This window comes from Trichechus manatus, unplaced genomic scaffold, assembly GCF_000243295.1.
Source record: "Trichechus manatus latirostris isolate Lorelei unplaced genomic scaffold, TriManLat1.0 scaffold00002, whole genome shotgun sequence".
NCBI classification, from domain to species: Eukaryota; Metazoa; Chordata; class Mammalia; order Sirenia; family Trichechidae; genus Trichechus; species Trichechus manatus.
Genome location: NW_004443938.1, coordinates 22,067,904 through 22,089,848, shown reverse-complemented (window position 1 = coordinate 22,089,848; position 21,945 = coordinate 22,067,904). Strand labels below are relative to the sequence as shown.

The window sequence follows — 21,945 nt, the reverse complement described above, 5'->3', positions numbered from 1 at the left end:
AGCTTCTCGGATTATTTGCTCAGCATACAGATTGAATAAGTATGATGAAAGGATACAGCCCTGACACACACTTTTCCTGATTTTAAACCACACAGTATCCCCTTCTTCTGTTCCAACAACTGCCTCTTGGTCTAAGTACAGGTTCCTCATGAGCACAATTAAGTGTTCTGGAATTCCCATTCTTGGCAGTGTTATCCATAATTTGTTATGATCCACACAGTCAAATGCCTTTGCATAGTCAGTAAAACACAGGTAAACATCTTTCTAGTATTCTCTACTTTCAGCCGTGATCCATCTGACATCAGCAATGATATCCCTTGTTCCACATCCTCTTCTGAATCCGACTTGAATTTCTGGCAGTTCCCTGTCAATGTAGTGCTGCAACTGCTTTTGAATGATCTTCAGCAAAATTTTACTTGTGTATGATATTATTCAATAATTTCTGCATTCTGTTGGATCACGTTTCTTTGGAATGGGCACAAAATGAATGTCTTCCAATTGGTTGGCCAGGTAGCTGTCTTCCAAATTTCTTTGCATAGAAGAGTGAGCACTTCCAGTGCTGCATCTGTTTGTTGAAACATCTCAATTGGTATTCCGTCAATTCCCGAAGCCTTGTTTTTCACCAATGCTTTCAGTGCAGCTTGGACCTCTTCCTTCAGTACCATTGGTTCTTGATCATATATGCTGCCTCCTGAAATGATTGAATGTTGACCAATTCTTTTTGGTACAGTGACTCTGTATTCCTTCCATCTTCTTTTGATGCTTCCTGCGTTGTTTAATACGTTCCCCATAGAATCCTTCAATATTGCAACTTAAGGCTTGAATTTTTTCTTCAGTTCTTTCAGCTTGAGAAATGCCGAACGTGTTCTTCCCTTTTAGTTTTCCATCTCCAGGTCTTTGCACATGTCATTATGATACTTTACTTTGTCTTCTCTAGCCGTCTTTTGAAATCTTCTGTTCAGTTCTTTTACTTCACCATTTCTTCCTTTCACTTTAGCTACTTTACGTTCAAGAGCAAGTTTCAGAGTCTCTTCTGACATCCATTTTGGTCTTTTCTTCCTTCCCTGTCTTTTTAATGACCTCTTGGTTTCTTCATGTATGATGTTCTTGATGTCATTCCACAACTTGTCTGGTCTTCAGTCATTAGTGTTCAGTGTGTTGAATCTTTTCTTGAGGTGGTCTCTGAATTCAGGTGGGATATACTCAGGGTCGTACTTTGGCTCTTGTGGACTTGTTTGCATTTTCTTCAACTTCAATCACTGAGGGGAACAAAAAAAACCAAACTAAACCCATTGCTGTTGAGTGGATTCTGACTCATGGCAAACCCATGTGTTAGAGAGTAGAACTGAGCTCTGTTAGGTTTTCTTGGCTGTAATCTTTAGGGAAACAACAATTTCCGCTATGAGGTTTTGCCTAGTCTCCTCCCAGTTCTGTCAATTTTTGTTTACTGTATTCTGAAACTGTATTACTAAATGCATACAGACTTGGAACCGTTATGTCTTCCTGGTGGATTGACTGTTTTATCATTATAATATATCCCTCTTTATCTCTCATGATGTTCTTGTCTTAAAGATAGCTTTATCTTATATTAGTTTAGTGACAACTGCTTTTTGGTGGTGGTGGGGATTGTTGCATGGTGTATCTTTCCATTTACTTCCTATCTTTCTATGTCCTTATATTTAAAGGGCATCTCTTCTAAGTAGCATACTTTACTTTTTTTAAATTTAGTCTGTCAGTGTGTCTCTTAATTGGGATTTTAATTTATTTACGTTAATGTAATTACTGATATATTTGGATTTAAATTTTTCATCTTAATCATTTATTTCCTATTCGTTCCACCTGTTCTATGTTGTTTTTTCTCCCTCTTTTTGCCTTTGTTTTGTGGGGGATGGGGGGGTTATTTTTGTTTGCTATTTCCCTTATATCTTGTTGGTTTTACATTATTTTACTGTTCTTTTAGTGGTTGGAGTCCCTGAGTGGTGCAAGCAGTTAACGGACTTGGCTGCTAACCAAAAGTTGGAGGTTGGAGTCCACCCAGAGGTGCTTTGGAAGAAAGACCTAGTAGTCTATTTGTGAAAAATCAGCTATTGAAAACCTTATGGAGCACAGTTCTACTCTGACACACATGGAGTCACCATGAGTCCGAACTGACTTGACAGCCACTAGTTTGGTGGTTACCCTTAAGATTAATAAATTAATACTTTTATCACTTCTTAGCAATGCAGAAATCTTAGAATACTTATAACTCTATTTATTGCCTTTCTGCCTTTGGGCTATTATTGCCATGCATTTTAACTCTTTGTGTTGTTAAACCCCTATGTGACATTATTATCTTATTAATTTGTATTGTCTAGTATTCATTTATGTTTACCCTTGTGGTTGTCCTTTCCATTACTCTTTGTTCCTTCCTGTGTATCTGTGCTTCCCTCTGAGGTCATTTTCCTTTTCCTAAAGAATTCCTCTTACTATTTTAGTGTAGGTTTGTTAACAATGAATTATCTGAAAACGTCTTACTTTGCCTTCATTTTAGTAGGATACTTTTGCTAGGTATAGAAGCATAGGTTAGCATTTTTATTTTAGCACTTAAAGATTAATTTCCTTTGTCTTCTTGTTTCTGTAGTTTCTGCTGAGTGTTAGGTTTATCGTTGCTCCTTTGAGAATACTATGTCTTTTTTTTCCTAGCTGTTTTTAAGAATTTTTTGTCTGTCTTTGGTTTTTAATAGTTTTACTATCATGTGCACAGGTGTGGTTTTCTTTGTATTTACCCAAAACTTAGGTTTTTTTAATCTGTGGCTTGGTGTCTTCTGTCAGTTTTGGAAAAATTTTGACCATTATCTATTCAACTAATGCTACTGCCTCATCCTCTCTCTCCTTTGCTTCTTACTTTTCATTTATACACATGAGATCCTTTCATAGACTCCCATATATGTGTTACACTTCTTTCTGTTTTTCCATCCTTTTGTCTTTCCATTGTTCTAGCACACAAATTTCTTTTGTTGACTGTCTAATTGAGCTACTTTTGTTCATTGAACTTTAGAATTTCCATTTCATTTTTCATATCTTCCACTTATCTGATGAAAGTTTTCATTTTGTCTATTTTCTTGAACCTATTAATTGCAGAAATATTAAAGTTTGTATTTGTTAATGCCAGTATCTTGAGCTTCTATGGGTCTGTTTTTTTCACTTGATCTTCTCCCTGGTGTGTGTTATCCTTTTTGACGTAGTGTGTGAAAAATTATAAAGGCACCAGATGATATTATCTTCCTCCAGAGGGGATCTGCTTTAACCCCTGGCAGTCATGATCATAAGGAGCAGATCACTTTAATTAAGTCAAGGATGGAGCTGATTCAAGACTGGATTTCTGTCTTTGTGAGGCCTAGTCTATTTCTCATCTACTCTTTTTTGTTTTTTTCATGCTTTAGGTGAAAGTTTACAGATCAAATTAGTTTCTCATTAAACAATTAATATACATACTGTTTTGTGACATTGTTTGCCAACCTCTCATCCACTCTTACTCCTCAGATACAGCAATTTGTAGGTCCCAAGTGAAAACTTGAGATGTTTGTCAGGACCCCTCCTCTTTTGTGGGCCCCAGACTCTCCAGCATCATGAGCCTGCCGAAGGTTTTGCTTAATTTCTCATCATTATATATAAACTCATTTTTCTCAGCCCAGCCCCACTGACTAATCAACAAATATTTCAAAGGGAAAAGCTGCATAGAATAGTAGCTTACTTCTATGATCCCGTTCTCCCAGGATCTTGTCCCTGCAAGTTCTAAGTACATTTCTAGCGTTAAACTTCCTTTTATCCCCAGCTGCATGAGACTGTCAAAAACTCTTTTTAGCTCCTCTGTCTCTTAGTCATTACTTTCTACTCAGTTTCTCCACCTACTCAGTTTTGGAGTTGACAACTGCCTTGTAGGGAAAAATAGCATAGAATATTGAACTCACTTCAGTGACCCCTTCTTGGCCCCTCAAATACTGGCTGTCTTTTTAGCTCTCTGATACCTCCGGTCAGATTTGGGATTTGAATGTATATGTGTGTGGATTTTGTATAAGTTTTCTAGTAGTTCTCAGTGAGCGGATTGGTCTACTACAAGCTAATCAATTTTAGCTAGAAGAAGAAGTGCTGTTACTGGTTTAAACAATAATTCCATTGGCACTGTGCTGACTGGAAATTTGATATGGAATGCAGCCTGGCTCCTCTATTTATTATAGCCATCTTTCCAGTCATACTGGTTGTTGCATTAAGTTTGTTCCTTTGATAGTTGGAATAAATGCCCATCTGATCCAATTACAACAAGAATCTTCAAAACATTAAATGTAACAACAAAACTTCTTAATTCTTTTTAAAAATGTCTTGTTTGGTAGATGTATTAGTTATTTATTGCTGTGCAGCATATTAACCCAAAACTTAGTGGTTTAAGATAACAATATTATAATTTCTGGGGGTCAAGAATCTGAGCTTGGTTTAGCTGGGCCCTCTGGCTCTGGGCGTCTCACAAGAATACAGTCATTTCATTGCTCACCTGGAAAAGATCTGCCTCCTAGCTCACACATGTGGTTGTGGGCAAGATTCAGTTTCTTGTGGACTGTTGGAGTGAGGCCTCAGTTCCTCACGAGATATTGGCCAGAGACCTCTCTCAGTTCCTTGTATTTAGCTCAAAGGTTAGGTCACTTGGTTCTCAATAGAAATATGTATACATGTTTTTAAAATTACAAATATGGTCTCTACCCCCAGAGATTTTGATTTATTAAGACTAGGATGAGGCTTTGGCATCCTTATTGTTCCCCAGTTGATTCTGATGCATAGTTAGGGTTTAGAACCAATGGGTATTATTGATAGTTTATGATGGCATATTTATTTAAAATTATATACTTATAATTCCCAGTGGAAACGCTGTTAAAAGCTGTAGAGCAACAAACCGTACTGTCTTAGGCTGGGTTCTCTAGAGGAGCAAAACCAGTGAAGCATAATATAGAGAGTTTTTCTTCAAGGAAATGGCTCACACAACTGTGGAGGCTGGCAATTCCAAATCTGTGGGTCAGGCGGCAGGCTGAATGCTTCTGCTGGCTCACGGGGTTGCAGGAGCCAGCAAATCCAAAATCTGCAGGTCAGGGGCTACTGAAGGCTTTTCTGAGAATCTGGGGGTTGAGAGGTGAGGTAGGTATGGGGCAGGGGGCTTTGTCAGAACATCCATATATATTGGATGCAGGCCACATCCCCAAAGAAGCTCCCCTTCCAACTGATTGGCTGCTCACATCAGATCACAATCTGCCAAACCACTGAGAATCATGGCCTAACTACACAGAATGTTAACCATCACACAGACTCTCTAGGAACTTAGTCTAGTCAGGAAAACAGGTTTATATAAACCAAGAGCTGCACACATTAAAGTCGGTGCTTTAAAAAAAAAAGAAAGCCTGAACTCGGCATTGTAGGGATATAGTAGAGCTACCTAAGTAGAAGTTCGTTAACAGCGTGGTGGTAGTGTGGTGGCAGAGAGCGTTCCGGACAGGGACTAGCCCATAAAGGCACAGAATCCGTGTAAACAGCTGGATCTACATTCAAAATGTACTTCTTGGTTCCTGTTTGGCAAATAATCCTCAGATCGTCAACATTTGAGGGACAGAAACTAAATGTTCTTTTACAGCAGTTTCATTGGTATATATTGCGTTATCTTTTTCTATAGCACGTTGTACTGTAACAGTAGCCATTGACTGTAAACGAGCTGCAGCTGCCTTACCCCGTCTCCATTGGGTGGGTGTGGAGGGAACCCTAATTAGAGAGGAACATGGCCAGTAGCTAACCCTACCCCCCAAAAACCAAACCAGTTGCTGTGGAGTCAGTTCCGACTCATGGTGACCCCATGTGCACAAAGTAAAACTGCTCCATAGGGTTTTCAAGGCTGTGACCTTTCGGAAGCAGATCGCCAAGCCTTTCTTCCAAGGTGCCACTGGGTGGGTTGAAATCATCAATGTTCTGGTTAGTTTAGTAGTTGTTTGCACTGCCCCTACCTCATTATCCATTAACAGAGAGTAGTTACAGGACTTTCTTTCCTCCCCATTCTTGCTCTCTCCAACAGTAAGAAGTCACTGACTGTGGAAAAGACTGAGAAGAACTCAGTGTTCTTAGTGCTTGGGCCCCTTCTATCACTGGATTTTGTGAGTGAATGAATGAATGTGCTTACTTTGCTGAATCATGAGATTGACTGTGTCTTCAGTTCTGCTTTGGGATATGCTATGTTGGTTCTTCATTGACAACCTATATAAAATAATAGGAAAGATGTCACTAATGTGGTATTTCATACAAAATCTAAAGACCATCAAGCGCTTTTCCCCTTTCAAATAAGTATAAGCAGTTGTAAGGATTTGTTAAGTCATTGTTGTTTTTATAAATATGAAGTGGCAATGAGTTCAGGAATGAAGAAACCCAAAATTGGTATAAAACTATCTTACCATGTAAATGTCATCAAGATAATCAAATTCAGTAACAGATTTGGTGGCAATTTTTGTTCATAGCTGTCACTACTTTTTTTTTATAGTGAAGAATGAAAATCTGGAAAATGTGGAGGAGAAAGGATATTTTGGAATTGTCAGTGTAAGGATTTTAGTTCATGAGTGGCCTATGACATCTGGTTCCAGTTTGCAACTAATTGTCATTCAAGAAGAGGTAGTAGAGATTGATGGCAAACAAGTAAGATAGTATGCTTATTAATTGGATATTAAATTGTAAAGATTTAAATTTGTGTTAGGTGTTCTGCATGTGTTAAATGATTGTTTATGATTTGATAAGGAAGAATGTACCTTAATGCCTATATCCAATCATTTAGAACTTTTGTTCACTTGTTTTAGCATTTGGAAATGTCTTAATTTTTTAGAACATTGATCATATTTATACGTTTATATCACTTTAAAATGTTATGAACATCATTAAACAGAGGAAGTAAATGAAGATAATTTGGTCGATAGCTCTGCTACACAGGTCCTGTGGCTGAGTTTCTCTAACTAAATGAAATAGAACTGAGAGTCAGCTTATACTGTTGTTGTTGTTATGTGCTGTCGAGTCAGTTCCGACTCATAGTGATCCTTTAGGACAGAGCGGAACTGCCCCATACAGTTTCCAAGGCTATAATCTTTACAGAAACAGACTGCCACATCTTTCTCCCATGAATGGCTGGTGGGTTTGAACTGCCAACCTTTCAGGTAGCAGCTGAGTGCTTAAGCACTGCATCACCAGGGCTCCTTAAGCTTATACTAAAAACTCAAAAAAAATCCATTGTTGTCTAGTTCATTCTGACTCATAGCGACCCTGTAGGAGAGTAGAACTGTCCCAAAGGGTTTCCAAGGCTGTAAATCTTTATGGCAGCAGACTGCCACATCTTTCTCTCGAGGAGTGGGTGGTGGGTTCAAACCACCAACCTTTCAGTTAGCAGCCAAGCGCTTAACCACTGCATCACCAGGGCTCCAAGCTTCTACTAGTGAGTGCTAAAGCAGACAGGAATATGATTAAAGTTGCAAATTAAATGTCTGAATGAGGGACAAATAAAGAGCAATTGACTGGGACAAGTTTATTAGTTCCAGAGATCAGGCAGGAAAGTTTAGTTTTAGATTCTTACGGGGCTGTCATTATTTAAAAGAAAGAGTAATTACTTATTTTTTGTTTCATAGGCTCAACAAAAGGATGTAACTGAAATTGATATTTTAGTTAAAAACCAAGGAATACTCAGACATTCAAACTACACGCTTCCTTTGGAAGAAAGCATGCTGTACTCCCTTTCCCGGGACAGTGACATTTTATTTACCCTTCCCAACCTCTCCAGAAAAGGTAATTTAAAGACCATTATTCAGACTGCGACAGAAATTACTTCTTTGGTTGGTAGTTTTATATATTCTTGAACTTTATAACATTTCACAAGATTTCTAACAGCTTATATATGTTTTTAATCATGATTAATATAACATATTTGGAAGTAAGCTTTCAAAAATGCTTTATAACATGTATTACCTTATATGTCTATTTAAGGACTTTTAGGATCTATTTTGAGTCTTAGTAGACTGTCATCAGTGCTTCTTGCATAGTGCCATTTTACTTTAATTACCCATTCTTACTCAGGATAATTATCATAGAATGTGTAATAAGAATATCATAAAGTTTCATTTAGAGGGAAAAGTACTCATTTTTCCATTGTAACATATAACTTTTTAAATTTTGACTTTCACTGGGACAAAACCCTAACTTCTGTAGCTCCTATCTAACATTAATCTGTTTTGGACTGTCTTCTGTTCTGGTGATCTATTTGTCTATTCCTGTGGCAGTAATACAGTTTTCATTACTATAAATGTTTATAAAACCTTTGATAGCTGGCTGGATCCACTCCAGAGATCTACTCCTGCTCAGGTTACTTAGTAACAAAAAGAGAAACGCTGTCTAAGGTTGCAATCCAGTGGTGAGTTTTTGTTAGAAAGCTGCGTGGACCCAGTCTTTTTGCCCACCCTGTGCAAATCTAGTGTCTGCCTTGGAGAACTATACTTATTCTATCCCTTCCGTCCCTACAGTATCAAGTAATGCACTTCCTCTTATACCTTTCTATTCCCTCAGTCAGTTTGGTTAAAGTGAACTTTGGACTCACAGAGTTTGTACAACTATTATAAACTATTAAATGAAATGCCCTTCTGGCATTTGAAATCAGTGGACAATCAGATATGTTTACTTTTTTCTCCCATGGTAAAATATATATTCTTGCTATCCTAAATGTTATTGGTATAGTAATCCTAGGGTTACTAGGAGAGATACCACCATGCCCAAGCATTTTAGTTACGTGGCTCTTCCTTCTCAATAGAAAGTGCTGGCTCATTGCAGACCACTAGTCAGTATCTTATCAGGAATGTGGAAACCACCATAGATGAAGTTGCTTTACCTGGCAAATTACCTGAAACTCCTCTCAGAGCGGAGCCCCCATCTTCATATAAGGTAAATCAGGTATTTGGTTATCTTTATATTAGTAAATCAGTTATATTTATATTACAAGCAGTTATGGTAAAAAATTTAAAAAAAGATACTGGCATTTAAAATGAGGTAGAAACCATGGAGATTGGAACCATGAAGAATTTTTTTTTATAATGGACTCATTACTGTTTTAATGTGATGTAGTTAGGTATTCCTATTTTCTTCAAATTTCATTTAATGATAATATAGCCCAGATCATGATTATCAAGGCACCAGATTTCATTTTGTTTGAGAATTTTCAGTTCCAAAATTCTTTCTCATATCCACATTTCTTGATTGATTCTGTAACTCCTACCTTACATACATATATGCCAGTGCTACCCTCAGGATCTGGTACAGTGATTAAGCACAGTTCGTTAAGAGTATGCTTTCTGGAGTCAGCCTGTCTGGGTTTAAATCCTAGTTCTGCCGTCTACTAGTTGTGTGATCTTGGACACGTTCTTAGCCTCTCTAACCTCAGTTTCTTCACCTGTAAAATGAGACACCCACTTAATCTATAAAGGTAGTGCCTATCTCATATGGTTGTTATAAGGATTAAATAAGATGGGTTCCACATATAAATATACCTTGGCACCTACTAAGTACTTATATATTACCAGTAACATTTATACTGCTGACTGGGCAGATATTCAGGGTTCAGAGACGGTATCCTGCTATCTCCCTATATACTCCTAAATACTTCAAATCCACCAGGCGCTCCTTGGAAACTCTATGGGGCAGTTCTGTTCTCTCCTATAGAGTCACTAGGAGTCGGAATTGATTTGACAGCAGTGGGTTTATGGTTGTTTTTTTTTTAATACACAGCTAGGCCCCTTACCCAAAATAATTTCCATTTAACTGAGCAGGGTCTATAGTTTTCCTCAAAGGACTCCTGAGATTATACCTTGAAGAAGTTCTCCCTGAAGGTCGGGATTTGGGGTTGCTGAAGAAACCCAGGCCACGTTTTGCTGCCTGGACTACCTCCCTCAGAGCAAGTCAATAACAGACTGCCTTCAAGGTCCATGCAAGCACGGACTCCTTCATGTCTTCTCTCAGTCTCAAGGATAGAAACATGTTTTGTGCCCAACGAACTTCTCATCTGTTCTAAACGCTGCTAACATGTTTGTCTTTCTCTTCCTTCTCTTGTCCCCCAACCACTGGAAGCAGATACGTGACTCTAGTCCATTTTGTTTAAAGTGGACTAGCCTAACTAACTTCTTGTCAATTAGCAGTTATTTTCATTTGATTTATAGTTAGACTACCATATAAATAATTTTAAAGGATATTAACATTTCTATTTCTGTATTGTTAGGATGTAATTTTTTAAATTGTAAATAACTTTATTGAGGGACATTTGAAAATAAAATGTACCCATTTTAAATGTAGTTAGACACATTTTGACAAAGGTGGACACCCATGTAACCACTACCACAATCAAGATATATTCTCATCACCCCAAAATCAGGACATAATTTTTAGTTTATTCTTAGAGCAAATGAAACTCGCATATCTAATCAGAACTCCTTTTTTTAGGTCATGTGTCAGTGGATGGAAAAGTTCAGAAAAGATCTGTGTAGGTTCTGGAGCAGTGTTTTCCCAGTATTTTTTATGTTTTTGAATGTCATGGTGGCTGGAATTATAGGAGCAGCTGTGGTAATAACTGTCTTAAAAGTGCTTTTCCCAGCTTGTGAATACAAGTAAGTATTTCTTACTTTTGAAATAATGTTAGCATTGTTAATGATTGAAAAGTGAGTTACATTTACCATACTTTAGAGAATATAAAAGTTAAGGAAGGGTAAGACAAGTAGGAGGGAAGTTAATGACTACTTTTTTTCTAGCCCATCTTCCAGCAAAATTAAGACGTTTATTGAATACCTATTATCACGATACTTTTAGGGATTCAAATGTGAATATGACAAACTGTTCAATCTAGTAGGGGGAGATAAGTATAGGAATATCTATAATGGAAAATGCAATGCATATGGTAAGAGATATAAACAAAACAGGAAGACTTCACTATGTATTTTCAACCCCAAAGTATCAATTTAAAAAATGAATTTAATTTCAGAAGAATACCAGGATGTTCACTGCAGCACTGTTTTATAATAGAAACAAAAGCAAAACAGGAACCACAGTGGAGGCTTGACTAAGTAACGGTGCACACACGCAGTGGGATTCTGTGCAGCTGGGAAAGAAAGAGGCCTGCATACTGACATAGAAAGAAATCTAAAATTGATTAGGTGGAAAAAGAAAGTTGCAGAACAGTATAATCCCATTTGGGTAAAACAAAAGTGTGTGTGTATGCATAGAAAATTTCTGGAATGATAAACGTTATCTTTGATGAGTGAGAATGAGAGCAGAGGTGGAGAGAGACTTACTTTTCACTTTCCCTTTTCTATAGTTTGACTTTTTTTAAGCCATAAGAAGTTACTAGTTTTAAAATGAATTTGTTAGCATTCCCACAAGTTTAATGATCAGTCATTTTTATTGTCTTAATAGAAGCAAATTTCCATGGAGATGAGCAGCTTTTGGTTTAGCTAAATTACATTGTGCTGTGTTGAAAAGACCATAGGATTTACTAGAAAACAGACCTAACTTGAACATATGCTTTGCCACTTGCTTGTTAAGAGGTCTTTGAAAGTCCCATTTCTTCCTGTGTAACAGGGAACTAGTGCCTGCCTTGAAGGATTGTTAAAAATCAAAGTCATAATGCAAGCAAAGCACCTGCAGGCTAAAGAAATATTAGTGTCCCTCCTACTTTTTAGTTTGGGTTTCCCCTGAAGAATTAGTATTCCCATTCCTTTCTGATAATGAAAATTTTGTAACTTACCATTTTCTTCTTTCACTTTGGCTTCCAGGAAGCTCATTGCTTTTTTTGACCTTTGTTATGTAAGCCTGCATAGAAGAGTATTGTAATTTTTTTTCCATTGTTCTTTTACCAATGTTTTCGTTGCTATGGACTCCTCTGGGAAAAGATGCAATGTAAAATTAAAAGCCAAATTTGCTATATACTTTATTAGTGGCAGTTGTACTGAGGATACTGGGTAGGGAGAGATTTAATCAATACAGAAATGTGGATAGCAATTAGTGAAAGTTCTCCTTCACTTCCCTTTTCTTCAACTCTTATTCTTGTACCTACAGGTAATCATTGTCAGCTGCTGGGTGGGCGTCTTTTATCCAAATTCTATGTATTTGATATGTTTACTAGATAATTATAATTGTTTACCAACCTAGACTCTTACGTTCTGCAAACTGCATTTTTCAGTAAGACAGAGGTTCTCAAACTTTCTTGTTCACAGCACCCTTAGTGTGCCAGTGGTTTTTTTGGTGCCCCTAGGCCAAAAGAAAATATTTTTATGTCATTCTTAAATTCCTTGCTAACGGGATGTGTGTGCCTAGAGGGTACTGCACGGAACCTCGTATCTTGGAATCAGGTAGGACACTGCCACCCTCATTTCCTGTTCAACGTTAGTTCTTTCATAGTATTTGCTTTGTATCATAGTAACCGCCAAAAACCCAGCTTTGCAAAGACTTCATTGAAAGGAATGTAGTGCAATCTAATGTTGAAACCATGAACTGCCTCAACTTGGTAGCATGCCTGAAGTCTTTTGAAAATTCTTTGAGTGCCTCTGTGAGTCTGCTGTGCTGCCCCAGGGGCCTCAGTGCAGTTTGGGAACCATGAACTTAAGATCTTTTCCCATCAATACATATAGACTCATTTATTCTTTTTTATGGCTGCATACTGTTCCACAGTATGAATATACCATAGTATAACCATTCCTCTATTGGACATTTAGGTAATTTCCAACTTCTTATTATTTCTAATAATGTTCTAGTGTATACTCTTGTACCTTTATTTCTTTGCACATGTGTTATGTGGAATAGATTCCCAAAAGTGAAATTACTAGGTCAAAGGGTATGTGTATGTAATCTTTTTTGAGTTTGCCACTACAGACCAAAAAATAAAAAATAAAAATTTGCTTATTCTCCTGAGAATTTGTGATAACTAGCTGTTTAAATTTCTTCTGTTTATAGTCTTTGCCCATTTTTCGATTAGATTGCCTTTTGTAATCTTTAATATATAGGCGCTCCTTTGTCTTTTATACATATATAGTATTTACTACAGATTTTTTTTTTTTTATCCCAGACTACCATTTGTAGTATGGCACTTGATGGTGTACAAAAGTTTTAAATTTGGAGGCAAAGTAATTCATTTTTCTTTGACTTCTAGGGTTTTCCATCTTAAAATTACAAGTGTTTTCTTAAAACTTATTTTTTACCATCAGTTTTGTGTATAGTTTAAGCTAGAATTCTGATTTTGTTTTCCAAATGGAGCAGCCATTGTCCCATTAACAGTCTGCCCACTGACTTGGAATGTGACCTTATTATAAACTACATTCCCATGTAACATTAGTCTGTTTCTGGACTGTCTTCTGTTCTGATGATCTGTTTGTCCATTCCTGTGGCAGTAACACAATTTTCATTACTATATACCTGTTGCCATCAAGTTGATTCCAACTTATAGCAACCTGTAGGAGAGTAGAACTGCCCCATAGGGTTTCCAAGGAGCAGCTGGTAGATTTGAACTGCCAGCCTTCTGGATAGTAGCCGAGCTCTTAACTACTATGCCACCAGGGCCCCTTAGTTACTATAAATGTTTATAAAACCTTTGATAGCTGGTCAGATCCACTCCAAAGATCTACTCCTGGTCAGGTACTTGAGTAACAAAAAGAGAAATGCTGCCTAAAGTCTAAGGTTGCAATCCAGTGGTGAGTTTTCATTAGAAAGCTGCATGGGCCGTCTTTTTGCCCACCCTGTGCAAATCTAGCATCTGCTTTGGAGAACTATACTTATTCTATCCCTTCCTTCCCTACAGTACCAAGTAATGTACTTCCTTTGATACCTTTCTATTCCCTCAGTCAGTTTGCTTAAAGTGAACTCTGGACTCAGAGTTTTTGTACAACGATGATAAACTATTAAATGAAAGGAACCTAGGTATGTATTTAATTATGACCGTGAAGTAGCCGTATCTTACTATCTGTAGGCCAAGGAAATGTTTGATTTTGATAGTAATTAATCATCTTATATTTCAGAGGAATTCTTCAGTTGGATAAAATGAATGTTATACCTGTGACAGCTATTAACTTATATCCAGATGGTCCTGAGAAAAAAGCAGAAAACCTTGAAGATAAAACATGTATTTAAAACACCTTCTCAAATCATGGACTCTCAGTTAGTCTACTGCCTCCACATTTGCCACTTGAATATAATTTTCTTTAAATCACTAAGAATCAATTTACACTAGACAAAGTGCTAAACTCCTAAAATTCCCTGAAAATCGACCTTTAAAGTGACAAGTTCACCTTTTTCAGAAACAGAGCTGGCTATTCAGATGATGGACTGTTAAGGACAATTAAAACAAAGTGGAAGAGAAGACATGTAAAAAGACTTTGGAATTACCAAAAAGGGAAAAAGGCAAGACAAAATGCCATGTGCCAATAACTTTTCAAGGTGCCTTTGTTAAAGAAATTATATCCACTTAATTACTATAATATATAAGACTTTATGAAAAGCACTTTATGAAATTCTAATTTAAATGTTCAGGAACTTAACACTTATTTTTTTATCCAGTACAACGTGCCTTTGTATTGTTTGTGACTCAGTATAAAATTACTGAAATGTATTACAATTTGATTGAATACTGTACCAAGACTACTTAACCTTGAATAAACCAGGATTTAAAAGTAATAGTGACATGTTCTCACTCTAAACTTTTTTGGTAGGGAAAAAGTACAGCTTTTTTGGTTAAAATTACATAAGAACTTTGCCCAGGTGAGAATTACCTATATATGATAGTAGTGCCTTTCACTTACACTAGCTGAAACCAAGGTTGAAAACAGTTCATGAGTCCGTCAATATCAAGGAATTACAGTGTGCCCTTGGTCTTGTGGTTCCTATTTACCCACAGCAGTGTTTGTCTTACTTTTTTAACCATCGCCCATATTACATGTTTGACAATGTGACCTTGTACATATCTTTACTCCACATGATAAATACCTTCTATTATGTTTCATTAAAAAAAATTTTTGGTCGCAACCCACCATTGAAAACATTGCCCAAGAATGTAATGACTGATTTTTTTTTAACTATATTTAAGCTAGCTATGTATGTATCTGTGTGTGAGGGATATTTCATTTTGCCTGTTTTTAATTAGTAATCATAATAGCCCTGTGAAATGTGAGTACTGGCTCCAAATTTTAGAATAAATAGCAGCATGCAATTTATAATTTGATCCTAAAGTCACTCAGCTAGTAATACTTTATTTCTTATGCCCTTCCTCACTCCATAAATTGTTAAAAAACACTCCAAATGATGACAGGGTCTTATTTCATGCATTAAGCATTAGCTTATAGATTCTAGAGAAAACTTAAGTAGGCTATAAGGCTAACTGGGAGAGTAGGCTTAGCAGTCCGCACACCTGATTCCCATCCTGACTCCTGCCTTCCCAGTGAGACTGGGGACCACGGCAAGGTACTTAATTAATCTCCTTGAGGCTGATTTCTCTTCTATGGCTGGAATGATACAATAAATTATTTCTTTAAAGTAATTATAAATGGAAATCTTACCTAAAACTTTATACTATTAACTTTTATTTCATTTATTAACTTTTATTTATACCATGAAGTATTATTTTAATTATTCTTAGCATCCATGAGTTAATAAGAGCTTACCCGTGAAATTGGTTTGATTAGAGTACAATGAACAGCACAGGCTTAGGAATATCTACTTGCCTATAGTGTAGCCGCTTATGTAGTTAGAATAAAATCCAGCAAAGTTGTATATTTTCTCCCTTTAAATGCACAGTAAAATGAAGGACTTGCCTGCTCTCCCAGGAAGAGAAGGGAAACTACCCTAACATCAGGCAGAAAGGAAGGCACACTGGCCTGGTTCATGCTTTTACTGGCTACTTGTGTAAAAATGTTCAGTAATTTTCCGTTGCATCCAGTGGCACCCAGGGAGCTGGAGCCAGTCTTATTCTCCTTGCTAGAAGGAACAGCAGCAGCAGACAGTGGAATAGAAGATGCTATACGTACTCAGACGTGCCTATAAAGACAATTTTGCAAGCTAAAGTAATGGCATTTTTGTTGTTAACATTTGTGGTCAGGGAAATAGAAAAAAGGTAACGTTAAAGTAAAACAAATTTACTTGCAGCTTAAAAAAATTAACTTTATTCAGAATCATAAGGTTTTTTTAATCTTATCATTATGAAAGTTTAAAAAAATATAGCACTCAATGTAATGAAATACTACATTTAATTATTATTCAAACACTTAAGGCAGGTTTCCTCACAGTTTACATGTGAGAATTTAGCATGATCCAAACTCAAATATCCATTTCTCATATCTTTCAATGTCTGCAGCAGATACTGACTTAGAAACCTTTTTTAAAGCCATTTCAAAATCCTCCATAGTTGTAGGCATGTGCATTTCTTCTCTTGAAAGATTTCGGATTTCTTCTGGGGTCAAACCCTCAATACGCCTTCTCATTGCCATCAAAGATGCATCCCTAGGTTTTAAATGTAAAAAATAATGAAATCTTACAAAGTCATACTTTGAATGAAAACCTGTGAACAGAAAATTTTTTCAATGCATGTGCTATAACATTCTCTAATTATGATCTTGTTACACATATACAGTACTGCATAGAATCTGGTATCGGAATGAATACAAAGCCTGTTCTGAGTTGTTTTTTAGTAGTTATATCTTCCATAATGAAATACAGGTGCTAATCAATTTAAATACCCAATAGTGTCTCCAGCTCCAGTGGATCAATGTATGTGTTGCTACACAGTTAGTGGTGTAAATAAGAGTTAATAAATGAAATAAAAGTTAATGGTATAACTTTTATAATTGAACTTCATTATAAATGTCCAATAAAATAAAGAACAAGCACCACAGACACAGGAGAGATCCTGTTAGCTTGAAAATTAAATATTTTCTACATAAATAGTAAAAGCTAGATGATCAAGCTAGGTGGTTTCTCCTTTCCCTCTCTGTATTAGTGCTCTTTTTAGAATTTTTTGTAAAGAAAAACAGAACAAAACTTCAGATTCAAGCACCTCTTTTCATCAAGTTTCATGCTTAATGGCAGTCACCATTTATGCAAAGGGACACCAACATACAGCTGCTTTATATACACACGTTATCCCTGAACTCCGTAACAACCTACATGGCATGCTTGCTTTATAGATGAGTAAACTAGTGCAGTCGAGCACCTTGCTAATAACAAGCATCTGAATTAATAACAGATGGGGACAAAACTTACTGGAATCAGATTAGAGATGGTCCTTTTTCTTTATACTGCTCTCCTATTAACACATTAGAATACCTACACTGAAAACAAGATTATGCCAAATCAATATATTTCTCAATCATATTTCCTACATAACGAAGTGAAGGAAGGTACCAACATTAATATTTTTATCCAAGAAAATAACTGATTTTCTATTTTACACAAATTTGTTCTAATGTTAGCTTCTTGAACTTGTAGCTTTCAAATGACTGCAGGCTCTTCACTGACATATAAGATAACCATGTATCTTACCAGACCCTGCTAACACTAACTTAAAACCAAAACTCATGTCTCTGACTGTAGACTGTAATGTGGGTCTTTATTCTTCACCTATCTTACTTCAGCATAAATACTTGTATGCTTCCAAAGTAATTCATACCTGCACACGTTGGTAATGTCTGCACCTGAATAACCTTCCATGTTTTCTGCTATACTTGCAAGGTCAACATCGTCGGCCAGCTCCAGCTCACGTAGACTTATCCGTAATAGCTCCTCTCTGCCTTTTGCTAAAGGTAGAAACAAATTAAAAAATTATAGGTCTTCAATATAAACATAGTGTATTATTATTTCTTAAGCCTACTTTGAGGAAACTGTTTCCCAATTCTTAGAGCTCATCTGCTTGAAAATTCAAAACGCGTACCTCTCACTGAATTTTTAGTTTCCTAGTATCAAGGCTTTCAGGCTCTAGATATAGCCAAATTCAAATGGCCAGAGACTACTTAGTAGTAGTAGTAGTAGTAAAAGATACCATTTGCCTCTTAAAGAAAAGTTAATACCAAATTTTAAAGCTTCTAAATAAAACCACCTGAGCATTAACAAGACTTAAATGAAGATACCTGATGGTAATGGAATATAGATCCTTTTTTCAAGACGTCGTCTTAAAGCCTCATCAATATCCCAGGGAAAATTAGTAGCTGCCAGAACCATGACCATTTTGGAAGGGTCATCATTTTCAGAAGCACCTCCAACACCTAAAAAAAAGGTTAAGGAGAGAGGGAGGAAAAAAAAGGCAGGTTATACAAAATAAAGCTCAGATATTTCAGGATCATTAAATAGTTGGCACAACACAAGGTAATGCAGTCTTTGAGCTTGTTTAAAATTTATAAGCTAACTGATACATATGTGAATTTGCAGTCCAAGAAAAAGTAATTTTTATGACATGGAAAAATATGACTCAAAATAGATTTAATCAAAAGACCAACTTGGCTCAGGTGCATATCAATTTTTAAAAAATTTCAAAAGCAAACATATCCCTCTCTAAATAAGGCCAGCTGATCTGCATTTACTTAAATTTCAAGGCTAAAAATAAGAGATGAGTTTATGTGCCAAAGGGTGCCCTGTGAACAGTCATTATTTCTGGCATGTCACCACGGTCAGTGCACCAAATTTATTTCTACCAATCTCCAGGAACTAATCCTAGAGTTTTACTATTTGCCAGACCCCTCTAGTTTGTCTGGAGTTAGAACACCTATTAAAAGCCTTGGGTTAGCACTATGGGTAGAGCTTGATCCACTGGAACTGGAGACGCTTCACAACCTCCCACCCCCAAATCAATTCAGATCTGTACACACGCATACCATCCATTTGAACCAGCAGCTCGGCTTTCACCCTTCTGCTTGCTTCATGTTCTTCAGAAGTCCCTCTGCGACTACAAATGGAATCTATCTCATCAATAAATATGGTGGCTGGAGAATAAAATCGAGCCTGAAGAAAAAATTAAGGCAACACTAGCTTTTTTTTACTTTGTTTACAAATTATCTATAGGTTAAGTAGTTAGAAAATAGCTGAGGAGCCTGCCACACTGTGCACCTCTCCCCCTTGCCCTAATATTGGGGTTAGAGGATAGAACTGGAACAGCTAAAATATGGCCCCTTACAGCACAGTGGTTAAGCATTTAGCTGCTAACCAAAAGGTCGGCAGTTTGAATCCACCAGGCGCTCCTTGGAAACCCTATGGGGCGGTTCTACTCTGCCCTATAGGGTCGCTGAGTCAGAATCAACTTGATGGCAATGGGATGCAGACTAACATATACAAATATTGAATGACAAATTTTGTATTCCACTTAATAAATACAACTGACTACATATATTTATTTATGTGTGACAGAAATACAGGATTATCCTGTCAACTAAAACAATATGGATAACTATGGTGGGAAATATTTGTAAGTATTGGTAGGTGTTCTGAAGTTTTAGAAAAAAAATTTGGTTAAAGAGAACTATTACCTTAAATAAAATCATACAGATTTCTTCTAAGAAATTCTATCTAAATTTCCATTCTTTTTGATTTAACTAATGCCAGTATATTTCTATCCTTTTAAGTAGTTAATTAGAATAGTCAATTTATGTGGCTCCAATTTTTTTTTCAGATAAAATTCACAGTGATGGTTGTACAACACTGTGAATATAATTAACACCACTGAACTGTACACTTACAAATGGTTAAAATGGCCAATTTTATGTTATATATATTTTACCACAATAAAATTTTAAAAAAGGAAAAAATAACACACATAAAATTCACCATTTTAACCATTTAAAATATTTTATAGTATATTCATAATGGTCACCCATAACCACCATCTAATTCCAGGACATTTTCATCACCTCAAAAAGATATAACCCATGCCTCCCTCCCTCTAGCCCCTGGCAACCACTAATTTTTTTCTCTATGGTTTTGCCTGTTCTGGACATTTCATACAAATGGAATCACAGAAATGTGGTCTTTCATGTCTGTATTCTTTCACTTAGCATGTTTCCAAGGTTCAGCCACGTTGTAAGCATGTATCAGTTCTTCATTCCCTTATATGGCTGAGTAATATCCTCCAAGTTTATTTTTGCACCATAAATGCATTTCTTCCTCCAACCAAAGAACAGGGAAGATTAATCTGATCCATTAAATGACAGCTCCTAGACAAATATTAATCTACTAAATAGCTATGTAAGACTCAAGAATATCATCCTTCTTTTAAGAAGACTGAGTGTTATGGATTGAAATGTGTCCCCCAAATATGTGTGGTAAATCTTAACCCCTATACCTGTGGTTATAATCCCATTTGGGAATGGGTTTTCTTTGTTATGTTAATGAGACAGTATCAGTGTACGGTGTGTCTTAAATTGGACAGAGCCCTGGTGGCACAGTGGCTAAAGCGCTTTGCTGCTAACCAAAAGGTTGGCAGTTTGAAACCAGCAGCCACTTCGTGGGAGGAAGATGTGGCAGTATGCTTCCGTAAAGATTTCAGCCTTGGAAACCCTATGGGCCAGTTCTACTCTGTCCTACGGGGTCACTCTGAGTAGGAATCGACTTGGAAGGCTGTGGGTTTGGTTTTTTTGCGTGGGTGTCTTAAATCAATCTCTTTTGAGATAAAAAAAGAGATTAAACAAGCAAGTGAACAAGCAGAGATGGGGAAACACAAATGCCCCACCACATGAAGATCACCAAGGAGCCAAGGAATAGAAGCTGAAGAGACAAGGAACTTCCCCCAAAGAGCAAGAGAAAGATTTCCCCTAGAGCTAATGCCATGAATCGGGACTTCTAGCCTCATGAACTGAGAGAAAATCAATTTCTGTTTGTTAAAGCCACCCACTTGTGGTATTTCTGTTACAGCAGCACTAGATAACTGAGACACCGAGGAAGCAATTTACTACAGTACCTAAAGAAGTTCGTTATCAATCATTTTTAAAACTGAAGAAATACCCAAATTTATAAAATCACCAGATAAGAAAGTCTGAACCTAAATGATGATTCCTCAAAATAGGGTTTGAATAAACAAACAACATTTTAAATGTTTTTCTGTAAGTCCATAATGGCAACTGAACATTTACAGACTTCAACATACAATCATACTGGGCCTCTCAATTCTTTTGGACCATGAGATTATAATCTACTATCCTCTAAAAGGCAATTAACTGTGTTGAAAGCATTATGCCTTTAAAATATGGATTTTGTTTTAGTCTCTTAACTTGGAAAAATTGTACTATTTAAATTATACTTCCTTTCTTAGTTGAAAATACGAATTCTAAGTCATCTATTCCCTCCAAAGGGATAATTTCATTTTTAATAAAGAGTCATTACTTGGGTTTTAGGTACTATGTATAAAAATCTGTACTCTCTTTTCAAAAAATGAAGAGAGGGAAAGAAAGAACTTATCATCATGAAAGCACCTAAGAAAAGAAAATCTCAATTGAAAATTCTAGCTAGGAACCATCTACCAACAGAATCTACATCAACAGAAATTAAATTTCAATCAGTCTGTTGCCACAACAAGCAAGAACTACTAGATTGCTTTTTCCCAAATACTGGGGATGTGTTAGAATGGCCTGATGTAAGGCAGAGGTTAGGTGGCACATGCAAAACTGGCTTTGGGAGACCCGGGAAAGAATGGTAGAGAAATCTGTAGTGGACACCAATTGTTACTGCCTGGACAGCATCTGTTCTTCTAATAAAAGAAGCCATCTTTTTCCTTTGTAAATCATCCCTCTTCCATTCTTATTTCGCTATTGCAAGACAGGCCAACTGCACGACCAAAGTGATGGGATCAGGCATGGGTTTGTGACTCAAAACAGGCCAAATATATTAATCCCCGGACGTCTGCTGGAACTGAGA

General features: G+C 36.6%; 2 protein-coding genes across 4 annotated transcripts in view; one reads left to right on the top strand and one right to left on the bottom strand.

Moving 5' to 3' along the window:
• GINM1 (glycosylated integral membrane protein 1) overlaps window positions 1-14,286 on the top strand; it is a 21,511-nt gene extending 7,225 nt beyond the window's left edge. Inside the window, exons 4-8 of the mRNA XM_004368839.2 lie at window positions 6,545-6,696; window positions 7,671-7,827; window positions 8,843-8,973; window positions 10,522-10,685; window positions 14,082-14,286. Of these exons, the coding sequence (XP_004368896.1) occupies window positions 6,545-6,696; window positions 7,671-7,827; window positions 8,843-8,973; window positions 10,522-10,685; window positions 14,082-14,193 (716 nt within the window). The 3' untranslated portion in view covers window positions 14,194-14,286. The remainder of the gene's footprint in view (window positions 1-6,544; window positions 6,697-7,670; window positions 7,828-8,842; window positions 8,974-10,521; window positions 10,686-14,081) is intronic.
• A 186-nt stretch (window positions 14,287-14,472) lies between these two features.
• KATNA1 (katanin catalytic subunit A1) overlaps window positions 14,473-21,945 on the bottom strand; it is a 52,401-nt gene continuing 44,928 nt past the window's right edge. For 2 of the 3 annotated variants that reach the window (XM_004368837.2, XM_023729146.1), the window contains exons 8-11: window positions 18,918-19,044; window positions 18,177-18,311; window positions 17,720-17,846; window positions 16,198-16,554 (exon numbers count right to left, since the gene is read on the bottom strand). In XM_004368837.2, the coding sequence (XP_004368894.1) occupies window positions 16,356-16,554; window positions 17,720-17,846; window positions 18,177-18,311; window positions 18,918-19,044 (588 nt within the window). In that variant the 3' untranslated portion in view covers window positions 16,198-16,355. Of the gene's footprint in view, window positions 16,555-17,719; window positions 17,847-18,176; window positions 18,312-18,917; window positions 19,045-21,945 lie in introns of all 3 variants that reach the window. The other variant, XM_023729151.1, reaches the window with a different exon arrangement.